The sequence below is a fragment of the Coenobita brevimanus genome, chromosome 91, assembly GCF_032717465.1.
Source record: "Coenobita brevimanus isolate Jiangsu-jjx chromosome 91, ASM3271746v2, whole genome shotgun sequence".
NCBI classification, from domain to species: Eukaryota; Metazoa; Arthropoda; class Malacostraca; order Decapoda; family Coenobitidae; genus Coenobita; species Coenobita brevimanus.
The window spans coordinates 10,462,116-10,486,676 of record NC_137044.1 but is presented as its reverse complement, the minus strand read 5'-3'; the positions used below and the strand labels follow the sequence as shown (position 1 = coordinate 10,486,676).

General features: G+C 40.9%; 1 protein-coding gene across 1 annotated transcript in view; it reads left to right on the top strand.

The window, feature by feature from the left end:
- The window catches only part of Asap (ArfGAP domain of ASAP), a 225,044-nt gene that overhangs the window by 130,539 nt on the left and 69,944 nt on the right, over nucleotides 1-24,561 (top strand). Inside the window, exons 3-12 of the mRNA XM_080281948.1 lie at nucleotides 95-240; nucleotides 1,058-1,213; nucleotides 4,029-4,127; nucleotides 4,313-4,398; nucleotides 5,513-5,678; nucleotides 8,642-8,738; nucleotides 8,928-9,089; nucleotides 19,049-19,129; nucleotides 20,686-20,829; nucleotides 23,470-23,582. Coding sequence (XP_080138074.1) covers nucleotides 95-240; nucleotides 1,058-1,213; nucleotides 4,029-4,127; nucleotides 4,313-4,398; nucleotides 5,513-5,678; nucleotides 8,642-8,738; nucleotides 8,928-9,089; nucleotides 19,049-19,129; nucleotides 20,686-20,829; nucleotides 23,470-23,582 — 1,250 coding nt within the window. The remainder of the gene's footprint in view (nucleotides 1-94; nucleotides 241-1,057; nucleotides 1,214-4,028; nucleotides 4,128-4,312; nucleotides 4,399-5,512; nucleotides 5,679-8,641; nucleotides 8,739-8,927; nucleotides 9,090-19,048; nucleotides 19,130-20,685; nucleotides 20,830-23,469; nucleotides 23,583-24,561) is intronic.

Genomic DNA, 24,561 nt, shown 5'->3' with positions numbered 1-24,561 from the left:
TTTATTAGGGGCCTGCATACACCTTCGCACACTCAGTTATAGTACACCATTAATATACAGACAGACAAATCTAATGCAATATTCTCCTTGACAGAGTACGTGAGGTCAGAAGTGGACATGAGCGATGCCTTGAGGAAGCTGGGTGACACTGGTGGTCGGCCAGAAGACAAGGCGCTCAGTGAGGCTTTCCACAAATTTGCAGTCGTCATACGCGAACACTCACAGCTCCTGCAGCAGTTGGTATGACCTGTGTTGTGCATTTTTGTTGAAGTTTTATTAGGCACCAGGTGGTTTGGTGATTAGAATGTCCCAGTCGAAGTAACAGCTATCCATCCATGGGTTAAGTCATGAAGAGGCAACTGGAGATTTTTCGATCTTGTAGTGCCACCAGGGGAACTAGGCTGGTCATCTACCTGTAAATGAACTGAGTTATCTGACCCAGCCTCAGGCCCATACATCTTGAACATGGCAAAGTGGGATTGGCTGGTACCGATATAATAGATTTGCATAATTTTTGCCACAACCACGGGTGTATAAAACCAGTGTGTATCCCTGACTAGCATTCCTTCACTCACTGAGTTACTCTCCTGTCTTGGTTGATGAAACCTGGCAAGTTACAACCATAGAGTTTTGTGAGTGTGGCACTTTTCATCAATTTCTGACGTGCCCCACAGGGGCATGTCTGGGATGTGTCTGAGATGTGTGTGATGTGAATCTAGGGTGTGCCTGGGATATGGTGGAGAGTCATATCCAAAGCACAATCGTGCATGAGACAACCTTAGCCTGTATTCAGTATGGATGGTGGGTGTTAGCACCGAAGTGATGACGTGAAGATGTGTAGGAGGACTACTGGGCCTTAGGATAGGCCCTGAAGCCTTTGCCCAGAGTCACACACATTAAAAAAAAAAATCAAGTGTATTGGGATGGCGGATATAGGTGTGGGGGGTGCAGCAGTTAAAAGTGTCTTTCATCTTGTCTGAATCCTTGTCCCTTCTTAAACAAGTGGAAATGTTCTCTTTAAAATAGTATTCTTCTATACTGTATTGTTCTTTTTCAGATTACAAACCAGCGGAACAACCTGCTTCATCCACTGGACAGTGTGCTCAAGGGTGACCTCAAGGGAACAAAAGGAGACCTCAAACAGCCTTTTGAAAAAGCCTTTAAAGTTTATGATGCAAAATTCTCAAAAATAGAAAAAGAAATGAAACAGCAAGTGAGTATGAAAATGTTTTCAACAATTATCTTTCTTCCCATATATTTTTTATCTGTAACTCATTCTAGTGTTGAATGTCATTTTCTTGTACAGTACAGTAGTATTGCCTTGTATAATTTGATAATAGCATGATAGGGAATACTTTTATGTGCCATTCTGATAAATAGTACAGTAGGTATTAAATTTGTGGCCTGGCAGGCTGCGAACTGAGGAAGTGGTCTTTAATGGTGTCAGTTACTTATGAAAGATTAATAGGGAGGATTTGTAACCATTTGTTCATTCATAACTGAATCTAATTTATAAATGCAGCTCTGTGTATGTGTGTGTGTGTGTGTGTGTGTGTGTGTGTGTGTGTGTGTGTGTGTGTGTAAATTTGCAAGCCGTCCTGCTGGTGGCCCATGCTTGGTCATATGGGTAGGTTGGTAAGTGGATGGGTAGGGTGGGTTGGTGGGTGAATGGGTAGGTGGAACATTGAGGTGGGTTGAGTTAGTGGGATGGGGTGGTGAGATGAGTGAGGTGGATGGTTGTGTGGGGTAGATGGGCAGGGAGGGTAGAATGGGTGGGGTGGGATGGTGCAGGTAGGGTGCACACACTGGTTGGAGTGGGTGAGCAGAGGGGATGAATGGAGGGCAGATAGGCTGGGGTTGGTGGGGTGAGTGAATGGGTGGGTAGGATGGGGTGGGGTGAGCAGGCATGGAGGGTTGTGTGGGGTTGGTTGGTGAGTGAACTGTGTGTATGGGTGGGTGGCGTCTCGGAGGACAAGCAGGAGACTGGCTTACTACACTGGTGAGTGAATAGGTATAACGGTTGGTGAGTTAGTGGGTGGATAGGTGAGTGGATGGAAAAAATAGGACCATTAGGGATTTGGTCCTTGGGACAAATAAATCCATGGCTGGAATTGGTCTGCATTGGAAAATAGGTCCACAGGGGATATGTTCTTAGGGGTATGGGTCCCAGTACAAAGGAAATACAAAGGAAAGCAAACAGCAACAGACCTTATGGTCCTTTTGAGGCTGTTTGTTACATGTTAGACTGTGACTATGAGATCTAATTCTACATGCTGAAGGATAAGGATAGTAAAGCAGGAAGGCTTCCCCCACCTCGAAACCCTCCAGTTAAAACTGGCAGGAAAAAGTGAGAAAACCATAATGCAGCATGGAAATTTTATTTGAAAGACTGAAAAGGAAAAGTTACATTCAGGTTTGAATAACCTGAAAGAGAAAGTAGTAGAGTAAAATGAATAATCAAATGATAAATAACTAAGGTACGACATTATGTAAAGGTACGGTGAGTTAACAGGGCATCTGTAGATACAGCGTGGAAATTGCACAATGCACAGTGTGGATGTTCAGGGGTGGTGCGATGGAAACATGGGTACAGTGGGTAAAAAAAAAAAAAGATCCATGGGAGATATAGGTTCATGTGGAGTTTCAGTGTGTCCCCATGGAGAATATACCAGTAGGTCCTTGGAGAATAATAGGTCCATGAGGCAAATAGATCATAGAAGGAAAATCCATAAAGGGAGGATAGACCCATGGGGGAAATAGGCCCAAGGAGGGTAATACTGTAGTTCCAAGGGGGACATTAGGTCCAAGGTGGAAAAACTGATCCAAAGTGGAAAAATAGGTCATAGTTCAAAAATGTATTCATAAATATAAAATAATAGGTCCATAGGAGAAAAATAGGTCCATGGGAGAAAATACTGAAAGTCTAAGGGGGAAATAGGTCCAAGGGGAAAATAGCTGCATGGGGAGAAATTGGTGAAAAGGGAGGGGAAATTGTTCATGGAGGAAAATGAGTTTGTGGGGCGGAAATGGGTCCATGGGGAAAAACAAGTAGATGGGGAGACTACCCCTTAGGAGCATTGCCAGAAATGGGTTTGTGTCCTAGTAATTTATATTTGCCATCACCATAAGTGTGCAATGCATTTTAATGCTGGGTTATAGAATTTGGGTTATCTTAAAAAGATCTGTGAACCAGACTTTTTTTTTTTTTTATAAGAGTGTAGCATCTTTATGGTGTTTCTGACTTATTTCCAAAAGTTAGTGCTCCTGAATTTAAGCCTTCATAAATGCCAATGCTATTGATAAGATATCAAGAGTAAAAACCTCATTTGCAGACTTGAGGAGTTTAGTGCCTTTTTGGTTAAGTGTAGTACTAGAACCTACAGTATATGAGGCACCCCTTAACCTAATCACCTTGAAACCTATAAAGATTTCATTGAAGTTCAAGAACTTTGACATAGCATTCAGCATTGCCTGGGCACTCCCTCTCATCTCATTTATTGCATCATCAGACTGTAAGATATGCTGATATGCAGTGTACCTGCATGCTGTTACCATTACTTAATACTGCATCTGAGTTGCTACTGAGATGCAAAAAGAGTGAAGGAAGCCAAAAAGGTGGAGGCATATATTCCAGGCACTAAAATCTTCGTAATAGTTCAGGAGGGTCACAAGTATGAATGTGATAGGAAGAGTATCCATAGGCAGATGAGAATGTATAGATTAAGGCACTACATGGAGACCACAGGGTAGGAATTGAGCAGGGAAGTGACTCAAGATTGCAATGCTCGGAGAGGGTCCATTGGGTGATAAGACCTACACATGTTAGCATGGTCAGTGGTATCTGTAATGTCGACATAATGTTAATGCGCACGAAAAGGCTGTGGTCCAGATTTATTTGTAAAACTGGTTTTTACCACTTTCTTATTCATTGCAGTAATGCTTAACACTTTTTGAGAGGAAGCTTGCATTGTTTAAAAGACATATTTGGTTAACCGTTCAAATACAATTTTGCCTCTTTTGTATTTCAGGCCAAAGAAGCTGGCTTCTTCAAAATAGAGGTAGACGCTGCAGAAGTAGCCGAGGAAATGAGTAGAGAACGGAAGAATTTTCAGCTTCAGATGTGTGATGTAAGACAACTAGAGGAATACACTGTTTTGAATTTGAATCATGCTGTCTATATACTCCATCCATATTGATCGTTAGCTTCAGGACTTACTAAATACTCATATGTATTTATAAATTGTATTGTCACAAAGCTGTGCATAAGACCATGAAACATCTTTTATTTCTTTCTTTCTTTTTTTTTTTACAGTACCTAATAAAAGTTAATGAAATAAAAACCAAAAAGGGCGTAGAATTCTTACAAAAGCTGGTGGAGTACTACCATGCATACTGCAAGTAAGTGAGAACATGTTTGTTGCTTGAACATTCAGATACAGTTAAGTCCTTGTTATATATTGCTTTTATCATTCTTTTTTGTTGTCAGATTGAAAATAATTTACAGAATTTTTTTTCTATTACTGTTCCAGTCCTCCCTATAAAGCTTGTATGCCAGAGTCCTTCTGTTTATTGTACAGTACTAGTATTGTGGGACAAGTATGATACTTTGAAACACGTCCATGACCTATAATAAGGACTGCCTGTATCTTGTGCAGGGTATCAGTAGATATCTATTAATCTCTGCATTAAGTTTATAGCTTATTAAACCTTACATTCTCAAAGTTCTTTTCAACAGTTTTTCTTATTGGCAAAATATATGCTGTACATTTTCAAAGAAATTACTGATATTTTGAGATAAATGCACTCACCATCCACTCACTTGATGTAGTTCTGCTCTCGGCTGTCTGCCCTTTCCTCTCTTCCATCCTTCTTTCCTTCCATCCTCTTCTGTCGTTCTTTCCTTCAGTCTTTCCTCATCCTTCTGCCTATGGATGACTTTACACTCCCTTATCTGTCTTTCTTTCCTTCATTCTTTCCTTTTCCTTCTGCCTGTGAGTGACTCTACGCTGAGTGACAAGCCAAATGGTTTCCTGTACACAAGGAAACCATTTACTACACTGGTTGGTAACCATATAACCAAATTTTGGCACCTGGTGGTTTAGTATGTAATTATTTTGCTCCAGTTAGATTCAGCCGGTGAAGGTTTATATCCAAGGGATGGTTGGGGTTCATTGCTCACGTAATGCCACTGAGGGATGAGTGAGGCTGATCATTCTCATCTTAAATGTCAGGACCAACTGCCTAGCCCCGAGCTGCTACGCTCCTCATGGGGCAATGTAGGATTGGATGATGGATGGATGGATGCTATTATTAATTGTTTCAACTCTAAACCATTTAATCATACCCGGTAAGCAGTGGTGTTATGTGAAGAGCGTTCCTCTGTTAATAAACAACATTATGGTGAAAAACAAATGCATGGTAAACAAGGAATCACTGTATAAAGTTTTAAAAAGGTTAAATTCAGTCATCTATTCATTACACCTATATGTACAACTCTGATGTATGTTGTCAGGTACTTTGAAGAGGGCATGAAGACATGGGCACACTTTGGTACTTATGTAAGTGAGCTGAGTGAACGGCTACGAGATGTTCGACACCGCCAGGAGGAGGAGCGCCGGCACTTGTTGGCTACACGCAAGATTATCAGCAATTCACTGTCGGCAGAGGTTAAGCCAGAGGTCAGAATGCCTGGGATTACAAATATCTATCTATTGCCAGACACCTTAATCCTGTAAGGGGTGGCCACAAGCAAATTGCCTCCATGTCACCCTGTCCCCCGCCATGTTGCTGCCCTGCTCCCAGCTCACATCCCCTTCTCTCTCATACCTTCTCCACTCCATCCCTCCATCTCATCCTTGCCCTCCCCTTCCCTCTTCCCCCCTCCACCTCACTCACATACAATTTCCTTGTCAGTCTCTCGCTCTCCATCCTCTCCACATGGCCTAACCACCTCAGTGTGTTTCTCCTAATGCTTCCTGTCACATCCACATCCACACCACAATGCTCCTTCACTTGCTCATTTGTCAGTCTGTCTCTCCATGTGACTTCACATGCTTCTTTCGGACAACTTATTTCCATTGCTCTCACTCTTGATTTGTGTCCCTCCAACAAGGTCCAAGCTTCACTTCAGGAAAGTGATAGTCTTTTTTCCTCATCCTCAATAAATACACTGATGTTTTATAAGATTTTCTGCAAGAGGTAACAATAAAAAGAAACAATTTCATCTGGTTTTGAACAGCTCACTAGTTTCTAAATCTCTTTCATGAATGAAAAAAAATAAAATTGTTCAGATGCTTTGACAGATTCATTTTTACCTAGACTTTACTACTTCTGGACTGGCATATAGCCTTGCCATGTAATAGTGGCAGTGGTACTAGAGTTGAAAGTCAAGTCAGTTTTTTTTTATGTTTACAAATGCACAAAGAAGTTTCACAATAACAGCAATAGCAGTAATAGGTCATCTGGAATGTAAACCTTGTAGACTGCAGGCTGAATCTGCCCTTCTCCGGCAGTCCACCATCCCCCTTTTTGGATCAGGGAGGGAGGTGAAGGATTTTTGTGTAAGCTAACTGGACAAAGAAGCCACTCAGTTATATTGGTATATTGGTGCCACCACATGAAGGCAAACCTCAACAGCACCAAATTTCACAGTAACTATGAAGTATATTATTAGCTTGGTTATGATGGATGGAGATACTCATCATCTGTTCTCTTAATGTGGTTCTACCTTCAGTTGACACAGCAGTTAGTGACAAGCCAAATGGTGGTTTTGTAGACCAAGAAACCATTTACTACATTGATTAGTAACCATAAAACCAAATGGATGCCTAGTGTTCTGGTGGGTTAAAGACACTGATTCAACTAGATAAGGTCCACAGGGGTTTACATTCACAAAGTGATTGGAATTTTATGCTTACGTAATGTCATTCGGGTGAGCAATTGGTCATTCTTTTCCTTCTTATCCAGATATGCCCAGCTCCTTCTTGCCAGAGATGGAATACATGTTCTTTTTTTATTGAACAGGTGGAGGAATTCTGTAATCTGCATCTCTGGAGGAAGAAGGAAATAACAGTAGCATGCAGAATTTATAGTTTTGAAGGATTGTTGTTGTTATTGTTGTTGCTGAACCCCAGTCTGTCTGGCAATGCTGACCCATTGACCACAGGTAAACAGCTGCTTCTGTAGGGCCATCCTACAGGTACAGTACATTGTGTACACCAGGTTGGGATTCAGTACCCATTTATGGTAGACAGCACTGCTTTGCCAGGTTCAGAAGTGAGTCCTTTGCCATGGCAAATTACAGGGAAATATGAGGAGGTTTGGCTCCTGGATGGATACCACAGCTCCTTCACTCTACCCTTGGTACACAGTACCACTGTGTGTAGGTTCCTTCTCAGCACCTTTGAATGATTGTGTGGAATATTAATAAACTTAAAATTGACAAATTACAGCTGATGTTTAAGTTGCAGTCGCCCAGTTCACTACCCATTCTTTCAATTACTCAACCACCACATTTTCTGCTTGACCCAGGTTGCCACTTAAGTTTGTGAAGAAACCTCCAGTAAACATTTAGAAATTTTAAATTTAAAGACTATAATTTGACGTAATTAAACCCAGAGTTGTCAGACATTAACCCCTAGATGCTGGGCTATTAATACTGTACCTGGAGGGGCTGGGTTTACAATGGAAGAGTTGAGAGGTAGGATGGGACTGGAGTGTATTGGTGTTGTGATGAGGAGAGGTAGATTGAGGTGGTTTGGACATGTGGAGAGGATGGGGGGTGATAATTGGGTGGGGAAGGTGAGAAGTGTTAATATTGGGGGTGGGGCTATGAGGGGTAGACCGAGAAAGACATGGGACGAGGTCATTAAGTGTGACCTTAGGGTTAAGGGACTGAACAGGGAGGCTGCAATGGATCGTGCAGCGTGGAGAGCCGCCATTAGGTGACCAAGGCTGACACATGCAAGCATGTTGGAGCCTTTAAAAAAAAACGAAAACATGGTTGCCCTCTCAGTACAGCCAATTTTCCCAAAATTGCTTGTTTTCAAACATTTATATCTCAGAAAGTACAACAGTTAGGGAAACAAATTAAGAACTGTATTACTCAACAACTCTTTTTCTTGTGAATAAAAGCATCCCCAGGTATATAGGTGGTCACATCGATGAGTAAGGACGAGAAGAAGAGACATAATTTTTCACACGTGAGGCAGGATGTATTCGTGCATATTCGCGTGGCCCAGACTTTCACTTTGCCCTCAATGTGATAACTTCTCCATTACTAGATAAACTAGACACAGTTGCATCCAAGGCACACCCTATGGCACTATCACTGAGCCCTTTCCTAGTATCCTTGGAAAGAGGCTTAGCAGGGGTGGATGAGGCAAGGAATCCGTGTGAGATGGGAGCAGAATTGGATAAGAGGTTTAAGAGAACCTTGTCAGCATCACAGAGATGACTGAGGTGTGCTTACCTCTGGTGGTGAGAGTCTATCCCTACTCTTTGGTTCAAGTGGTAGCCACTTCAAACTGTGGTACGAAAACACTTGCAGTTATATCCGACACTTGGTGTCCTCCGCCCTCCAGTTTCACGTCAGATATAATCATCTGCCAGCGGCAAGGGGTTGATACTTACTTCATTACAGAGTGGAAGTGGGCCTTCAGGATACCAACTACATCCAGCACAAGGCAACAAAATCCATGGTACCACAAAAACAGGATATCTGTATAAGAAATCAGAAGGTTAGTACGGGACTGATTTATATATCCATTTTCTTATCCTTGGTAAGATTTCTAGACAAAATGTGAATCATTATATAGACTTGTAACATATTTTTTCCTCACAGTAGACAAGATGTGTCTGGCAATTTTTGATGAAGTGGTAAAGATTTGATAATGATGATGATGATTTTTTTTTCCATTATTCACCAGGCAAGATGCGTAAGGTGTGGCAGAAGAGAAGATGTGAGGTACGTGATAGTGTCCTATATATTCGCCACTCTGATGAAAACAAAATTCCTGTCACAGTTCCCCTCCTCACATGTCAGGTCAAACCTGCAGCTGATGATCGCAAGTGCTTCGACCTTGTGTCCTGTAAGTCTTTGGCTGCATATGTTTGTACTGTATGTGCCTTTGTCTACCGTATCACTCTTCAGAATTATTACTAAATATTATTGAATTAGCTTTGTATGTGTCATATTTGCATGTAGCACTAGGTTATTGGGTAGTCCATGCAATCAATCTTCATGTAAAAAGTCTAGGATGTATGCACACATAATTCTACATTAAGTGAAACAGCTTTATGTGATTTGTATCTGGTTCATGACTGAGGTAATGAAAGTAAAAAAAGTAATAATAATAGCAATTTCTGACTTCAAAGAAACTTTATAATAAATCACAGCTAACCTTAGGTGAAGAAAACCTGTTATTTATCAGCTCATTAATAATGAAACTTCTGTAAGTGAAATTCCTACACAGCAAAAAGTTTGTAAAACTCATCCCTCTGGTATAGGGCCAAAGTTTTGAATGATCTTTGTGCAAGTGTGTTTGTGTGTGTGTGTGTGTGTGTGTGTGTGTGTGTGTGTGTGTGTGTGTGTCTGTGTGTCTGTGTGTGTGTGTTCTTACCTAATTGTATCTTTACAGGAATGAGTCAAGCTCGTACTGTCCCGTGTCATAAACCATTTTCATCATATCTATCTATCTATCTTCTGCCAGATGCCATAATCCCTTAAGGGGTGGCCATTGACTTTGAGTTATTTGTTTTATGGAGAAGGGCACTAACCCTCCACCAACCCACTTGTTGACACGTAGGGAGCGCATGTGGTTTGGTTATATGGTTATCACCCAGCATTGTAAATGGTCTCATGGCTTACAGGAAACCATTTGCCTTGTCACTCAATGTAAAACCACCTGTAAAGGAAAGAAAAGCAATAAGAAGTGACAAGAAAGATGGGAGAAATAGGAAGAGAGGAGAGCAGGCACAGAAAAAAAAAAATGATAAAAGCTAAGGAAGAAGTAGGCAGCACTACTTCAAGTGACTGGATGATGGTCACCACCACCTACCACTATTTGCATCATACATCTCCTTAAATTTATGAATTGTTTTGGCACACACTATTTCATTCAGTAGTGCATTCTGATCAGTTGCCCTATTTGGGAAACTAAATTTCCTTATGTCTTTATCACCTCTCTTTTTACGCAACTTTTTGCAGTGTCCTCTTGCTGATGCATCCCCATAGGTTATATATTCATTTATGTTTATTTCTTCCCTGATGTGCATTATATAGCATAATCATGTCTCCTCTTTTACTTCTCTCCTGTAGTGTTGGCAGATTCAGTTTTTTTAGTCTTTCTTCATAGCTTAGATCCCTTAAGCTTGGTACCCATCTGGTAGTGGCCCTTTGACCTTTTTCAATCTTCTCTTTGTGTTTTTTGAGATGAGGATTCCAGACTACTGATGCATACTCCAGGGTTAGTGTGATGAAAGATGTTATTATCTTTCTCAGCATGTCTTCATTTATGTATGTGAATGCAATTCTCATATTTGGAAGCAGTGTATACATGTTCCGTACCTTCTCACTTATGTGGTCAGCTGGAGATAGTCTGTTATTGATAATCACACCTAAGTCCTTCTCTCTTTCTGATATGTGTAGGGTTTTACTTCGTAACTTATAATCCCAATCTGGTCTTTTCCCACTTTTACCAAACTTGATTACATGACACTTGTCCACATTGAATTCCATTTGCCATGTATTACTCCATTCATGAAGTTTATTTAATTCTTCTTGTAGCTCTTTAAAAGTGTCTGTGTTAGTTGTAGCTCTTTAAAAGTGTCTGTGTTAGTTATTCTCCTCTGTATTTTTGCATCATCAGCAATCATATTGAAATAGCTTTTATTCCCAGTGTTACTATCTGTGTCATTTATATACACTAAAAACATAATTGGTGCCAGCACTGAGCCCTGTGGAACTCCGCTAGTCACTTCCCTCCATGATGAGTAATATCCCATAGTACTGTTCTCTTTTCCTTTCTCTCAGAAAATCTTGCATCTAACAGCACAGTTTGCCTCAGATTCCTCCTTGATTTTCCATAAAAGTCTTTGGTGCGGTACTCTCTCAAATGCTTTCTTGAAATCTAGATAGATACTGTCCACCCATCCTTTTCTTTTCTGTAATGTTTCTGCAACTCTGTCATAGTAGCTTAATAGATTAGTAACATGATTTTCCCTTTCTGAAACCAAATTGCTTTTCTGTTATCATATTGTGTTCTTCTAGCTGGTTTACCCAAACTTTTCTTATCAGCTTTTCCAGTATCTTACCTACAACACTGGTTAGTGATACTGGTTGGTAGTAGAGTGGATTTTGTTTATTCCCTTTCTTGAATAAGGGAACAATGTTTTCTTTCTTCCAAATATCAGGTAATTTACATTGACCCAAGAATTCCTTGAATATTAAAGATAATGGTCTACTTAACTCCTATGCACATTCATGTAGCACCCAGCATGAAATTTCGTCTGGACCATTTGCATTTCCTTTGTCTAATTTACTTAACTCTTCCTGTATTTCTTTTTCTGATATATGTATATCTGGTAATATGTTTAGGCATGCATGTTGCATATCATCCCTCTCAAAATCAGTTTCTTTTGTAATAACTAATTGGAAATTCTTATTTAGTGCTTCACAAATATCTTTCTCTAGTGTATAAAGGATTCCTTCATCCTTATTGGATTGCATTTTATCTTTTACTTTGGTTTTGCTTTGGATGGAGCTGTGTGTGTGTGTGTGTGTGTGTGTGTATTTACCTATTTTACCTATTTGTATTTACCTATTTGTAGTATACAGGAATTGAGCGATGCTCATGTTGTCCTGTCTCCATATCCACATTTATCTAGTTTACTTTTACACACATAAATGTTTTACTCCTGCACCACCTTTTTGTGTAAGTCGTTCCAAATACTTATGTATTTACCCAATATACCTAATTGAGATACACACGAAATGTGCTATGCTCGTGGGTTCCCATCGCTGTTTCTCAGTAAGTCAAATTTAGCTTTAAACTCGTTTAAGTTTTTAGACTGGATGATCTCTTTGTCCAGGCTATTCCATAAATCTATACTTCTGTAAGGAAAGCTATATTTCTTGATATCCTTCAAGCAGCTTGACTTTTTCAATTTCATTCCGTGTCCTCTTGTTGTGTGTGTGTGTGTGTGTGTGTGTGTGTGTGTGTGTGTGTGTGTGTGTATTTACCTAGTTGTATCACCAAGTTGTGATGTACAGGAAATGAGCTACACTCTTGGGGTCCCATCTCTGTTTCTCGATAAGTCAAATTTTGCATTGACTTCCTCATGGCTGACATTAAAATTTCTTCAGCTGATGTATTTTCTGCCATTACAGGCCTCAATACTAATAAGGCATATGGGCCTGATGGAGTCCCTCCTGTTGTTCTCAAGAACTGTGCTTCTTTGCTTACACCCCACCTAGGCAAACTCTTTTGCCTTTGTCTATCAACTTGTACCTTTCCTTCTTACTGGAAGTTTGCTCTCATTCAGCCAGTCTCAAAGAAGGGTGACCATTCCAAGCCCTCTAACTATCGTCCAATTGCTTTAACATCCTGTATTTCAAAAGTTTTCGAGTCTGTTCTTAATAGAAAAATTTTAAAGCATCTTTCCTATCACAACCATCTTTCTGATCGTCAGTATGGGTTCCGTCAGGGACGCTCCACAGGCGATCTTCTCACCTACCTTTCAGACTCCTGGTCATCCTCCTTTCGGGACTTTGGCGAAAGTTTTGCCATTGCACTTGACATCTCAAAGGCTTTTGATCGAGTCTGGCATAAATCTTAATTTCCAAACTGCCCTCTTATGGTTTCTATCCTTCTATCTGTGCCTTCATCTCTAGCTTCCTTTCTGGTCATTCTATAGTCGCTGTTGTAGACAGCCTTCGTTCTCCTCCTAGATATATTAACAGTGGTGTTCCTCAGGGCTCTGTCCTATCACCAACTCTCTTCCTTTTATTCATCAATGACCTTCCAACCTGTACATCTAACCGTATCCACTCATACGCTGATAACTCCACCCTTCACTTTTCCATTCGATTCCTGCAACATCCATCTCAGCAGTTACTTCAACAAACAAGGGATGAGGCTATGGCACACCTAATGTCTGACTTGGCTCGTATCTCTAACTGGGGTAAGAATAATCTGGTTGTTTTTAATGCTTCAAAGACTGTTTTTCCACCTATCAACCCGACAAAATCTTCCACAGGTATACCCATTAATGGTTAATAATATTCAGCTTAATCCTGCATCATCCTTGAACATGCTTGGGGTTTCATTTACTCGGGACTTATCTTGGAAAGATCATATTACATCTCTTGTAAAATCTGCTTCCAAGAGATTGGGTGTGCTAAGCCGACTCCGTTCCTTCTTTACCCCTGCACAATTGTTGACTCTATACAGGGGTTTTATCCACCCCTGTGTGGAGTACAACTCTCATGTGTGGAGGGGCTCCCCACATACAGCTCTTCTCAATAATATGGAGTCAAAGGCTTTTCACCTCATTAATTGCCCTCCTCTTACTGACTCCCTTCAACCTCTGTCTCTTCGCTGCACTGTTGCATTTTTATCTCTTTTCTATCACTACTTCAATGGTCACTGCTCCTCTGAACTATCTGCATGCATTCCTCCACCTCTACGACGGGCAGGTAACACCCGTCTTGCAGCAAACTCTCATCCCTTTTCTGTCCAACTCTCTAATGCAAGAGTTAACCGTTACTCCCAGTCCTTCATTTATGCAACAGGTCAACTCTGGAACTGTCTCCCTCTGTTTGTATTTCCTGCTTCCTATGATCTCCAGTCTTTCAAACGCAGTGTGTCCAGGCATCTCGAAATTATCAGATCTTGAATTTGGCTCTCTCTTGTATTTTGTTTTTCTCTTGGAAGGAACAGTTTTGTGGGCTCATTGCCTTTGGTTCCTTCTTTCTCACATTAAAAAAAAAAAAATCTCTTTGTCCAGGCTATTCCACAGGTCAGTGCATCTATATGGAAAACTATATTTTTTGATATCCTTCAAGCAACTTGGATTTTTTAGGTTCATTCCATGTTTTACTCTCCCATCCCATACAAATAGATCTCCTTTGACATTTTTTCTGCTCCTATCCTGGCCCTGAACACTTCGGTCATGTCATTGCTCTCTCTCCTTTCTTCTAAGGAAGGCAGGTCTAGTTTTTCTAGGCTTTCCCTGTATGACAGATCTGCCAGGTTAGGGACCATCTTGGTTGCTGTTCTTTTTATTCTCTCAATCTTGTTTATATCTTTCTTTTTATGTGGGGTCCACGCAACTGCCACATATTCCAACCTGGGACAGATCATGGCCACTATAAATTTTTTCCTCATTTCCTTTTCCCTGTTATGAAATGCTACTCATATGTTAGTCAAGAGATTATATATCCCTCTAACTATCTTGTTAATATGTTTTTCAGGTGACAAATTATCATGGACCAGTACTCCCAAGTCCTTCTCTTCTCTCATTTTTATGATTGGTTCATTATCCATCAAATAATTCAGTGATGTTCTCTTGGTACTTTTACCCGTTTCCAGTATTTTGCACTTTTTTGCATTGAATTTTATTTCCCACATTTGGCTCCAATCATGAATTCTATCCAGGTTCTCCTGCAGCATTATGCAGTCTTCTTCAACTTCTACTCTCCTCATGATCTTCGCATCATCAGTACTTTTACACATTTTGAATATTTTACTTTTTTTCTTTTTTTTTTCTTTTTTTTTTTTCTATTGAATTTTATTTCCCACATCTGGCTCCAATCATGAATCCTATCTAGGTCCTCCTGCAGCATTATGAGTCTTCTTCAACTTCAACTCTCTTCATGATCTTCACATCATCAGCAAACAGACTTGCATAACTGTTCATTCCATCTACCATAATGTTTACATAAATCAGGAACATCATGGGAGCTAACACCGAGCCCTGTGGGACTCCACTTGTTACTTCCCTCAAGAGGTCTCTCATCCATTCTAAGAGATTCCCCTTCAGTCCTCCTGTGTGTTTCAGTTTTCACATTAGTCACTTGTGGGGTACCTTGTCAGAGTCTTTCTCCAAATCTAATTACACACAATCTACCCAACTATCCTTCTCCTGTAGTATGTCTATCACCTTTGAGTAGAAGCACAACAAGTTGGAAACACACGACCTTCCACTTCTGAATCCAAACTGACTTTCTGCCATAATGTCCATCTCCTCCAGATATTTTATCCATTTGTCTTTCAGGATTCTCCCGCACAGTTTTGCAACCATGCCAGACAGGGACACTGGTCTGTAATTCATGGGTACTTCCTTGTTCCCTCCCTTATAATTGGTACCACATTGGCCCTTTTCCATTCCCAAGACACTTTCCCTTCTTCCAGAGAGCACACAATTAAAGCATGAATCTTATCCACCATTTGTTCACTGCATTCTATTAGTATCCAATTAGAGATCCCGTCTGGTCCTGGGGCCTTCCTCACATCTAGAGTTGTCAGTAATTTGTATACTTCTTTCACTTCAACATCATTTAACACTACATTTTTAGTCACTCCCTCCTGCTCCACAAAATCAATTTTTCTAGTGAAGACTAATTGGAAGCATTTATTCATTATTACAGCTTGCATAACCCCATCTTTATAGACATTTCCCTCTACTTTCAGCTTATTGATTCCTTCCTCTTGTTTCAGTTTGCCATTAACAATCCTGTAAAACAATTTAGGTTCCTCCTTACGTTTGTCAACCACTGTATATCTTTTTCGAAGTTTCTTTCTACCTCTCTACATATTCTTGTATATTCATTTCTAGTTCTTCTATATTCTTCCATTGTTCTATTATTACTTCTCTTTCTCCAATTGTTCCATGCCTTATCCCTTTCATTTTTTGCTATCATACACTTTTGTTGAACCAGTCATTTCTCCAGTTGTCATTCCTGCTAGCTTTTGGCACATACTCTTCCACATCTGAATTATAGAAGTCTAGAAAGATATCCCACTTCTCCTGTATCACTGTTGTTTCCCAGAATTCTCCCCAATCTACAGCTTCAAAAAATTTTCTCAGTCTTGTAAAGTTTGCTTTTCCAAAGTTGTATCTTCCATGCCTGTATAGTTCATCTCATCCCCATCTAATCTCCCCAGTTCCTTCTGTCATTTGGAACTCTGTCACCACATGATCACTTTTTCCTATTGGACACAGATATTTCAGAGATTCATTTGCAGCAGGTTCTTTGGATAGAATTAAATCTAGTCTTGCTGGCGTGTCATCTCCCTAAATCTTGTCTCTTGTTTGACCCACTGGGTCAATACATTATCCATTGCTACATTTAATAGTATACTACCCCACGAATCTTCACTACTTTTTGAGTCCCACTTCTCCCAGTTTAACTCTTTGCAATTGAAGTCCCCGATCAGGATTATGTTGTTACTTTTCTCAGTCACTTTCTGTAGGTATCTAACCATGTCTGACAACATCTGATGTTTCTCATCATTCCATGCCCTTGTCTTGAGGGGACATATGCTACTGTGATGTTTCTCTTGCCTTTCCCTCTGGTTTATATTACCATGCTTATCACTTCAGCCATAGCTTTTCCCAATTCCACACTACCCACATTTAGACTGTAATTCCTTGCTGTCATCACTCCTCCTCCCATTTTTTCTTTTCTATCTCCTCTCCATAGTTTATATTTCCCATTTCCCATTTGAAATTCAATTTCCTCTCTTAGCTTTGTCTCTACCAAGCCCATAATGTCTGGCGCATTTACCCTCAAGAAATTGTCTGTTTTTAGCCTTGCAGAGATTAGACCATCTACATTGGCATATGCCACTTTCAGTCTTTTTGCACTGTTTCTTTATTCTGTCCTTCTCTCTCCCTCTCACCTTCGGTATCACTTCCTCAATTTCTGATCCATAATTCTGCAGTAGAACTCTGTCTTCTCTTCCTCCATTCTCAGGTCGTTTTTTTCCTTCACTTCCTGAACAAGTTCCTTTATTTTAGCTCTCTCTTCCTCATTTGCATCTCTCTTTATCCAGATGTGTTTGAATCCTTCCTTATCTGCTGATTTCCAAGTCTTGTTGATTATTTCATTTACTGTAATTTGAGATTGAAATTTTACTTTGAGTGGCCTTGCCCCTCCCACCACATATTTTCCTAGCCTAAACACTTCTTCATTCTCCTCTTGAGCTTTGTCCTTTCCTTCCAAAACTACTGATACTATTTTCTTTGCCCTGCTCAGTTCTTCCCTTTCCCATTCTCACCTCACTGACACTGTTTTTCTTTCAAACCTGAGTGTGTGTGTGTGTGTGTGTGTGTGTGTGTGTGTGTGTAATTCACCGGGTCGGGTCGGTCAGGATCACTTGATGGTCGTGATCGTCAGCTTTTACCCTCCCAGAAGGGAGCTGAGAGCTCATATAGTCCGATCTAAGGGCAAGGCTGTGACTTTCACACACGCAAACACCCGTCCCCGTGCTCAAGGGGGACAGTAACCACCCACTTCGTCAGTGAAACTTTTCGCAACCTGAGCGAGGCGCGAACTCCCGTCCACCAGTTGGCAAGTGAGAACGTTACCACTGCACCAGCGAGCGGTGTGTGTGTGTGTGTGTGTGTGTGTGTGTGTGTGTGTGTGTGTGTGTGTGTGTGTTTGTGTGTGTGTGTGTGTGTGTGTGTGTGTGTGTGTGTGTATTTTCCTACCTCTGAAATTCAGTAATTGATGTTTGACTACTTGGTGACTTTCCTACATCCTCTCACATTCTGCCTGCCACAAACTTTCAGTGCTCGTGGAGCTCCCATCACACGAGGGTGCATGTGCATTGTTTCCAGCCCATTCAATTTGGTTATTAAAGTGTTTTCTGTGGACTCCCTTAGTTTTCCTAGTCCTTGCTCAGAATCCCTGGAAAAAACATGTCACATGAGGAAAAGGTCAGGATCATCACTTTAAAAGAAGAAAGATTCCCTGTTAAAGAAATTATCAGACGTCATGTGCAGCACTGCAGACTGAAAGCTTCATTAAGTGGCCTGCCAGCTATTTAATTCCTGCTATTAAATCCATGTTCTGGTTTGCCATACAAAACTTTTTTAAGGTCACAGATACCCTTCTGAGGCAAGGAGTACTCAAGACGCTTAGCATGACAACAGCAGAGTTACAAAGAGACCACTTATATACAGGTCATGTGTCGCACCACATCATTCGGCATTATCTCCAAAAATAGATGAATTTGTTTGTTGCTGTGATGCCAGAAAAAACTGCACCCCACAGTTATCTCCCTTGGACACCAAAGTAGTGGCACATCATGTGGTGTGATGAGAGCATATTCCAGTGTATTAAAGTGAGTGATGCTAGGGTAAGGCATTCACAAACAGTTAGGAGGTATGACCATCAGTACACCAGGAAAACTATAAAACACTCAAACCATGATATGATGTGGGGCTCTTATGGTGGTGTTATGGGGAGAGATAACTTGTATTTCCTTCCACAGAGTTTTACAAAGAACAGTGACCACTATTTGCAGGTGTCAGAACAGCATTTGCATGCAGTTAATGACATTCATTATGGTAACATCTTTATGCAGGATGGTGCACTGTGTCATTACCCCCCAAAAGTGCATTGCTGTATAAATGATTACAATATTCATGTTATGTAATGGCTGGAGAACAGCCAAGATTTGATTCCTGTTGAAAATGCTTGGTCATACATGAATCAGAACTCTGGTTCTCTGGATACCTCATCTGTGCCGTACAAAATAAAAGCCACTGAGATGTGGACACAAGCCCAATGTGTGGAATACCTTCAGTGTCCCTCTGATTGCATGTCAAATGGTCATGCACAGTAAAGTCTGGACAGTCAGATATTAACTGAATGGTTAGCAGTTCTTTATCTTAGTTTTTTTTTTTTTTTTTTTTTTTTTTTTTTCACCATAAAATAATTATGTCACAAAAAATAGAGAATATTGCAAAACTTTTGAAGTGAGTGTAGCCGTAAACAGGGCCAAACTGTATTCTCTGACTGCCACTTTGGCCTCTCCAGATAACCGAACTTACCACCTTATGGCTGAGAATGAGGCTGAGGCAGCAGCATGGCAATCAGTTCTTCTCAACAGTAAAGAAGGTGAGTGCTGGACCGTCATTGAAAAATAAATCCATCCTGTTTACAGTTTTTCCTTACAGGAGAAACATTTATTTTATAACTGTTAGTGTCTTATTGAATCATAACACCAGGTTTTAGAAATATAGTTTTCATATAAATGGGTAAAATTATTTCTCGGACCAGTATATAGCAACAAGTATGGGTTCTGCCAGAGTCTCTCCACTGGTGATCTTCACACCTACCTTTCAGACCCCTGGTCATCCTCCTTTCTGGACTTTGGTGAAAGCTTTGCCATTGCACGTGACGTCTCAAAGGCTTTTGATCAAGTTTTGCCATAAATCTTTAATTTCCAAACTACCCACTTACAGTTTCTGTGCTTCTATCTGTACCTTCATATCTAGTTTCCTTTCTGGTCATTGTGTAGCTGCTGTGGTAGACGGCCACCATTCTTCTCCTAGAGCTATCAGTAGTGGTGTTCCTCAGGGTTCTATCCTATCACCAACTCTCTTCCTTTTATTCATCAGTGACCTAAGCTGTATATCTAACCCTATCCACTCATACACTGATGACTCCATCCTTCATCTTTCCATTTGCTTTCCGCAGTGTCCATCTCAGCATTTGCCCCAACAAACAGGGGATGAGGCTATGGCACACCTAATGTCTCTTGGCTCATATCTTTGATTGGAGTGAAGATAACCTTGTTGTTTTTAATGCATCAAAAACTCTGTTCTTACATCTATCAACCCAACAAAATCTTCCACAGGAGTACCCTCTAATTTTTAACAATATCTCACTCAATCCTGTGTCATCTTTAAACATATGGGGTTTCAGTCTCACGAGATTTATCTTGAAAAGAACATATTACCTTCCTTGTAAAATCTTCTTCCAAGAGATTGGGCATCCTAAGCTGACTCCTCATCTTCTTTACCCCTGCACAGTTTTTTACTTTATACGTGGGTTTTATTCTCCCCTGTGTAGAGTACAAGTCTCATGTATGGGGAGGCTCCCCACACACAGCTTTTCTCAACAGGATGGAGTCAAAGGCTTTTCGTCTCATTAACTCTCCTCCTCTTATTGGCTCCCTTCAACCTCTTTCTCTTCACCACACTGTTGCGTCATCTCTTCTCTGTCAGAGTATTTCAATGGTCACTGCTTCTCTGAACTGTATGCTTGCATCCCTCAACCACTGAGGCACGTAGTACCCATTTAGCAGCAAACCCTCATCCCTTTTCTGTCCTACTCTCTAATGCAAGAGTTAACCACTACTCCCAGTCTTTCAAACGCAGTGTCCAGGCATCTTGAAATTAATGGACCTTGAATTTGGCTCTCTGTTATCTTATTTTTATTTTTTCTTGGAGGGAGCAATTTCTAGGCCCTGGCCTTTTGTTCCATCTTCCTTGCATTAAAAAAAAAAAAAAAGCTCTTCACTCCTATAATCCTATAATGTATTTTTCATTTGCCGTCATAGTCAAGGAGTTAATATGAAGGAACCATACTAATACACTGTACATTTATTAAGGCAGCTTTGGACTGATGCCATCATTTCCACCATTAATGTTCTCTTTGCATCCCCATAGGAGCACTTCAAAAGGCATTGTGTGAGGATGCACCTGGCCCATCCCCTGCAGACTCTGGTTTCCGAGAGCTCCAACAGCGCATCATCAGCTACATCAGAGGCCTCCCAGGCAACAATGTTTGCTGTGACTGCGGGGGCACAAATGGTATGACAAGCCTGTATTACATAGTCCAGTAAGTCCTATGCCACAAACATGTGGGAAGTAGATCCATCTTCTGCAGTGTTTGTGATAAGTGAGTGAATAGAAGATGTAGTGGTATTGGAGGTAGGATGCAAAAGAATGTTGTTTTCATTTGTGTGCTGTATAGGGAGGAGCATGTAGACACCAAGAGATAGGAAATGACTGACCTTGCTGGAGAGCCTTTTGAGTGTGTGGAAAAGTTTTATTATTTCAAGAACATGTTATGTGCTGGAGGTGGGGCTGGAGCTTGATCTGTAGCTAGGGCAAGGAGTGGCTGGAAGAAGTTCAAGGAGCTGTTACCCTTCCTGACACTGAGAGGGCTGGCCCTCCATGTTAAGGGGTTCTTGTATGCAGCATGTATCAGGAGTGTAATGCTATTTGGTGGTGAGACCTGGTTAATAAAGGAAGAGGATATTTGTTGGTGTGGAGACATACTGAGATGATATTGATTGAGTGTGTCCTGGTGTGAGAGGCCTTGGGGGTTAGGATTGCAAATGAAGACTTGAAAGAAAGGATGAGACTTGAATGTGTTAGTGATATTATAAGTCATAGATTGAGATGGTTTGGGCTTGTGGAGAGGATGGAGGATTACAGCTGGGTGCAGAGGGTGAGATGTGTGAACGTTGAGGGTAGGGTTCCGAGAGGCAGACCAAAAGACCTGGGACGAGGTCATAGAGTGTGACCTCAGAGATAAGGGACTGAATAGGAAGGCTGCCAGAGATTGAGCTGCATGGAGAGCCGCCATGAAGTGACTAAGGCTGATGCATGCAAGCATGCATCCATCCATCATCCAATCCTACCTTGCCCCAAGAAGAGCTTAGGAGCCCAGGGCTAGGCATGTTGGTCCTGACATTTAAGATGAGTGAACATCCTCACTCATCCCTGAGTGGCAGTACATGAGCAATAACCCCAGCCTCTCCTTGGATATAAACCTTCACTGGCTGAATCCGATTGGAGCACCTTAATTACCCACTAAACCACCAGGTGCCATAATTTGGTTATATGGTTACCACCCAATGTAGTAAATGGTTTCCTGGTGTCACCATTTGGCTTGTCACTCAGTGTAGAGTCACCCATAGGCAGAAGAAAAGGAAAGAATGAAGGAAAAAAAGACAAAAGAGGGAGTGTAAAGTCACCTGCAGGCAGAAGGATGGGGAAAGAATGAAGTAAAGAAAGAAGAGGAAGGAAGGAAAGGAGGGAGGAGAGGAAAGGGGGGACACTGGAGAGCAGCACTACATTGAGTGAGTGGATGGTGAGTACCCTTACCTGCCACTTGGAGGCTTTATAAATTATACAATATGATATACACTTCGGGACAAGCCTAACAGTTTCCTGTAACCCAAAGAATCAATTACTATGTTGGATGGTGACAACACAATGAACAAAGAATGCTCGGAAATCTAGTTGGTCAAAATGCTAGCCAAATTTAGCCTTTGAGCATTTACATCCTTGGGATGGTTTGGTTTATTACTTGCATAATGTTTCTCAGGGAAAAGTGACTGGTCACCCTCAGCTTCATTGCCTAGACAGAATACCTAGGTGGATGTTTATAGCTAGAAACTTTTAAAAATGGAATTCTTTTAGGTACAGCTATTTGTACTGGAGGATTTGCAGCAATAGGAACAGGGTAAGGAAGAAGGGATAGATATACAGTACTGTATAAATGGAACTTATTGTGTAGGTGTTGAAGTTAACATACCAAGTCAAGGTATGCATGGATATCTGAATGTCATTAACCCATTCATCATGTGAGCATCCTTTTTATTTTATACAGTGTTAATCCACACAGTTTCATTCATCCCTAGGCTGTAAGAGCTAGCTAGAACCAATCTCAGTAACCCCTGCAGCCGGGGAACATCTCTTTTCATTTTGTTTAGGTAATGCCAGTTTTATTCAGCTTGGGCAAGACTTCTACTATATCTTTTGTATTTTATGCTTGCTACCACCATGCAGTTTTATTTATCTTAGGGGAGGCCTCTCATAATAGGAAGGTTTGAAGCAGTCTCCATTAACTTCATCAGTACAGTAGTAGTAGCTTCAGAGTAACCTTGGTCTGTTTGGCCAAGCACAATCATCAACCACAGGCAAGCATTCGCTCCTGCAGGGTCATCCCGTGCAGTGAAGTGATGTTTCTGCACAGTGAACAGCGCTTCATCACAATGAGGCATGAGGAAGAGTGTGGAAATTTGGTTTCTGGATAGACACCTCATCTGCCTCTCACCATCCATTTAACAGGGACACCCCTGAAGGCCTCACATCACCCCCTCATATGATTATATGGAATTAGTTACCACCTGGCATTGTAAATGGTTTCCTGGATTACAGGAAACCATTGGGTTTGTCACTTAGCACTGTCACTTAAGGAAGAAGTAGGCAGCTTTACATCAAGTGAGAGAATGATGATCACAACCACCTTCCACTATTATCTGTTTAGTTATGTCTTTATTTATTTTTGAAACCACTAGACAATTTTATTTGGCATATGGGAGACCTCTCTTAAAGAAGGGAATTACATAATAGATAGTTGCAAGTATAGAGAGAGAGGGAGAGAGAGAGAGAGAGAGACATTATTCACCGATATATGTGCCTGAACACCTCCAACAGATGTGACGTGGCTGTCAACTAACTACGGAGTAATGGTTTGTATTGAATGTTCCGGCATCCATCGAGATTTGGGTGTACACATCTCCAGGATACAAAGCCTCACTTTAGACAAGGTACACAAGTTATGCTACTTTACAGTATGTTTGATTTATTAAGAAAGGATCTTGTTTCTTTTAGCTCTACCTCAGAGTTCATTCAGAGTTAATAAGAGAAAATTTTGCCAAGCCACTGTACAGAAGTTCATCACCACTGAATCTCTAAAGTTCAAGGGGTGGTTAAAGTTGATAGCCCATATAATACCATTCAGGGGAAAAATGATCACCCTCACCTTAAATGACTAGACTAAGTAACTTAGCCCCAGGACTGCATGCTTCTGATGGCTCGCTTGGTAAGCTGCTGTACTCAGGCAGTTGCAAGCGCTGGTTCGAATAGGGTGCCTAAATGGCTCGCTTGGTAAGCTGCTGTACTCACGCAGTTGCTAGCGTTGGTTTGAATCCTTGCAATATTTAATTTATTAACATCCCTACGTGTCAAATGGGGTTAGTGGAGGATTAGTGCCCCTCCCTGTAAAACAATTAACTCTAAGCCCTTGGCCACCCCATTTGGGATACATGGCGTCTGGCAATGAATGAATGAATGAAGAATGATTTATAGAGGGATGGAGTCTGGAGAAAAATTGAATTATCGTTGATTGTACATAGACATTAATATCATCATCTGTATACAGATTTGTAATATGTGTCATCATTGTTGTTTCAGTTTATGCACAGCTCTGTCAACAGTATTTATTGCCATGGTTGACCTGTATTACCTCATAATTGCAAATAATTGAACTCAGTCAAGCTGAGTTAGTTGATGTAGATATATAATGCATACTGTACATGTCTTAATATAATTCCACCACTATTTTTTCTCTCTTTGTGTGTGTGTGTGTGTGTGTGTGTGTGTGTGTGTGTGTGTGTGTGTGTGTGTGTGTGTGCCCTTTCAGATTTCAAATAGCAGATCACTTCAATAATCACTTACCCACCACACCTATCCCTGCCTATCCCAGTGTTTGTTTATATTAACCACCACACTTCCCCTACTTGCCTG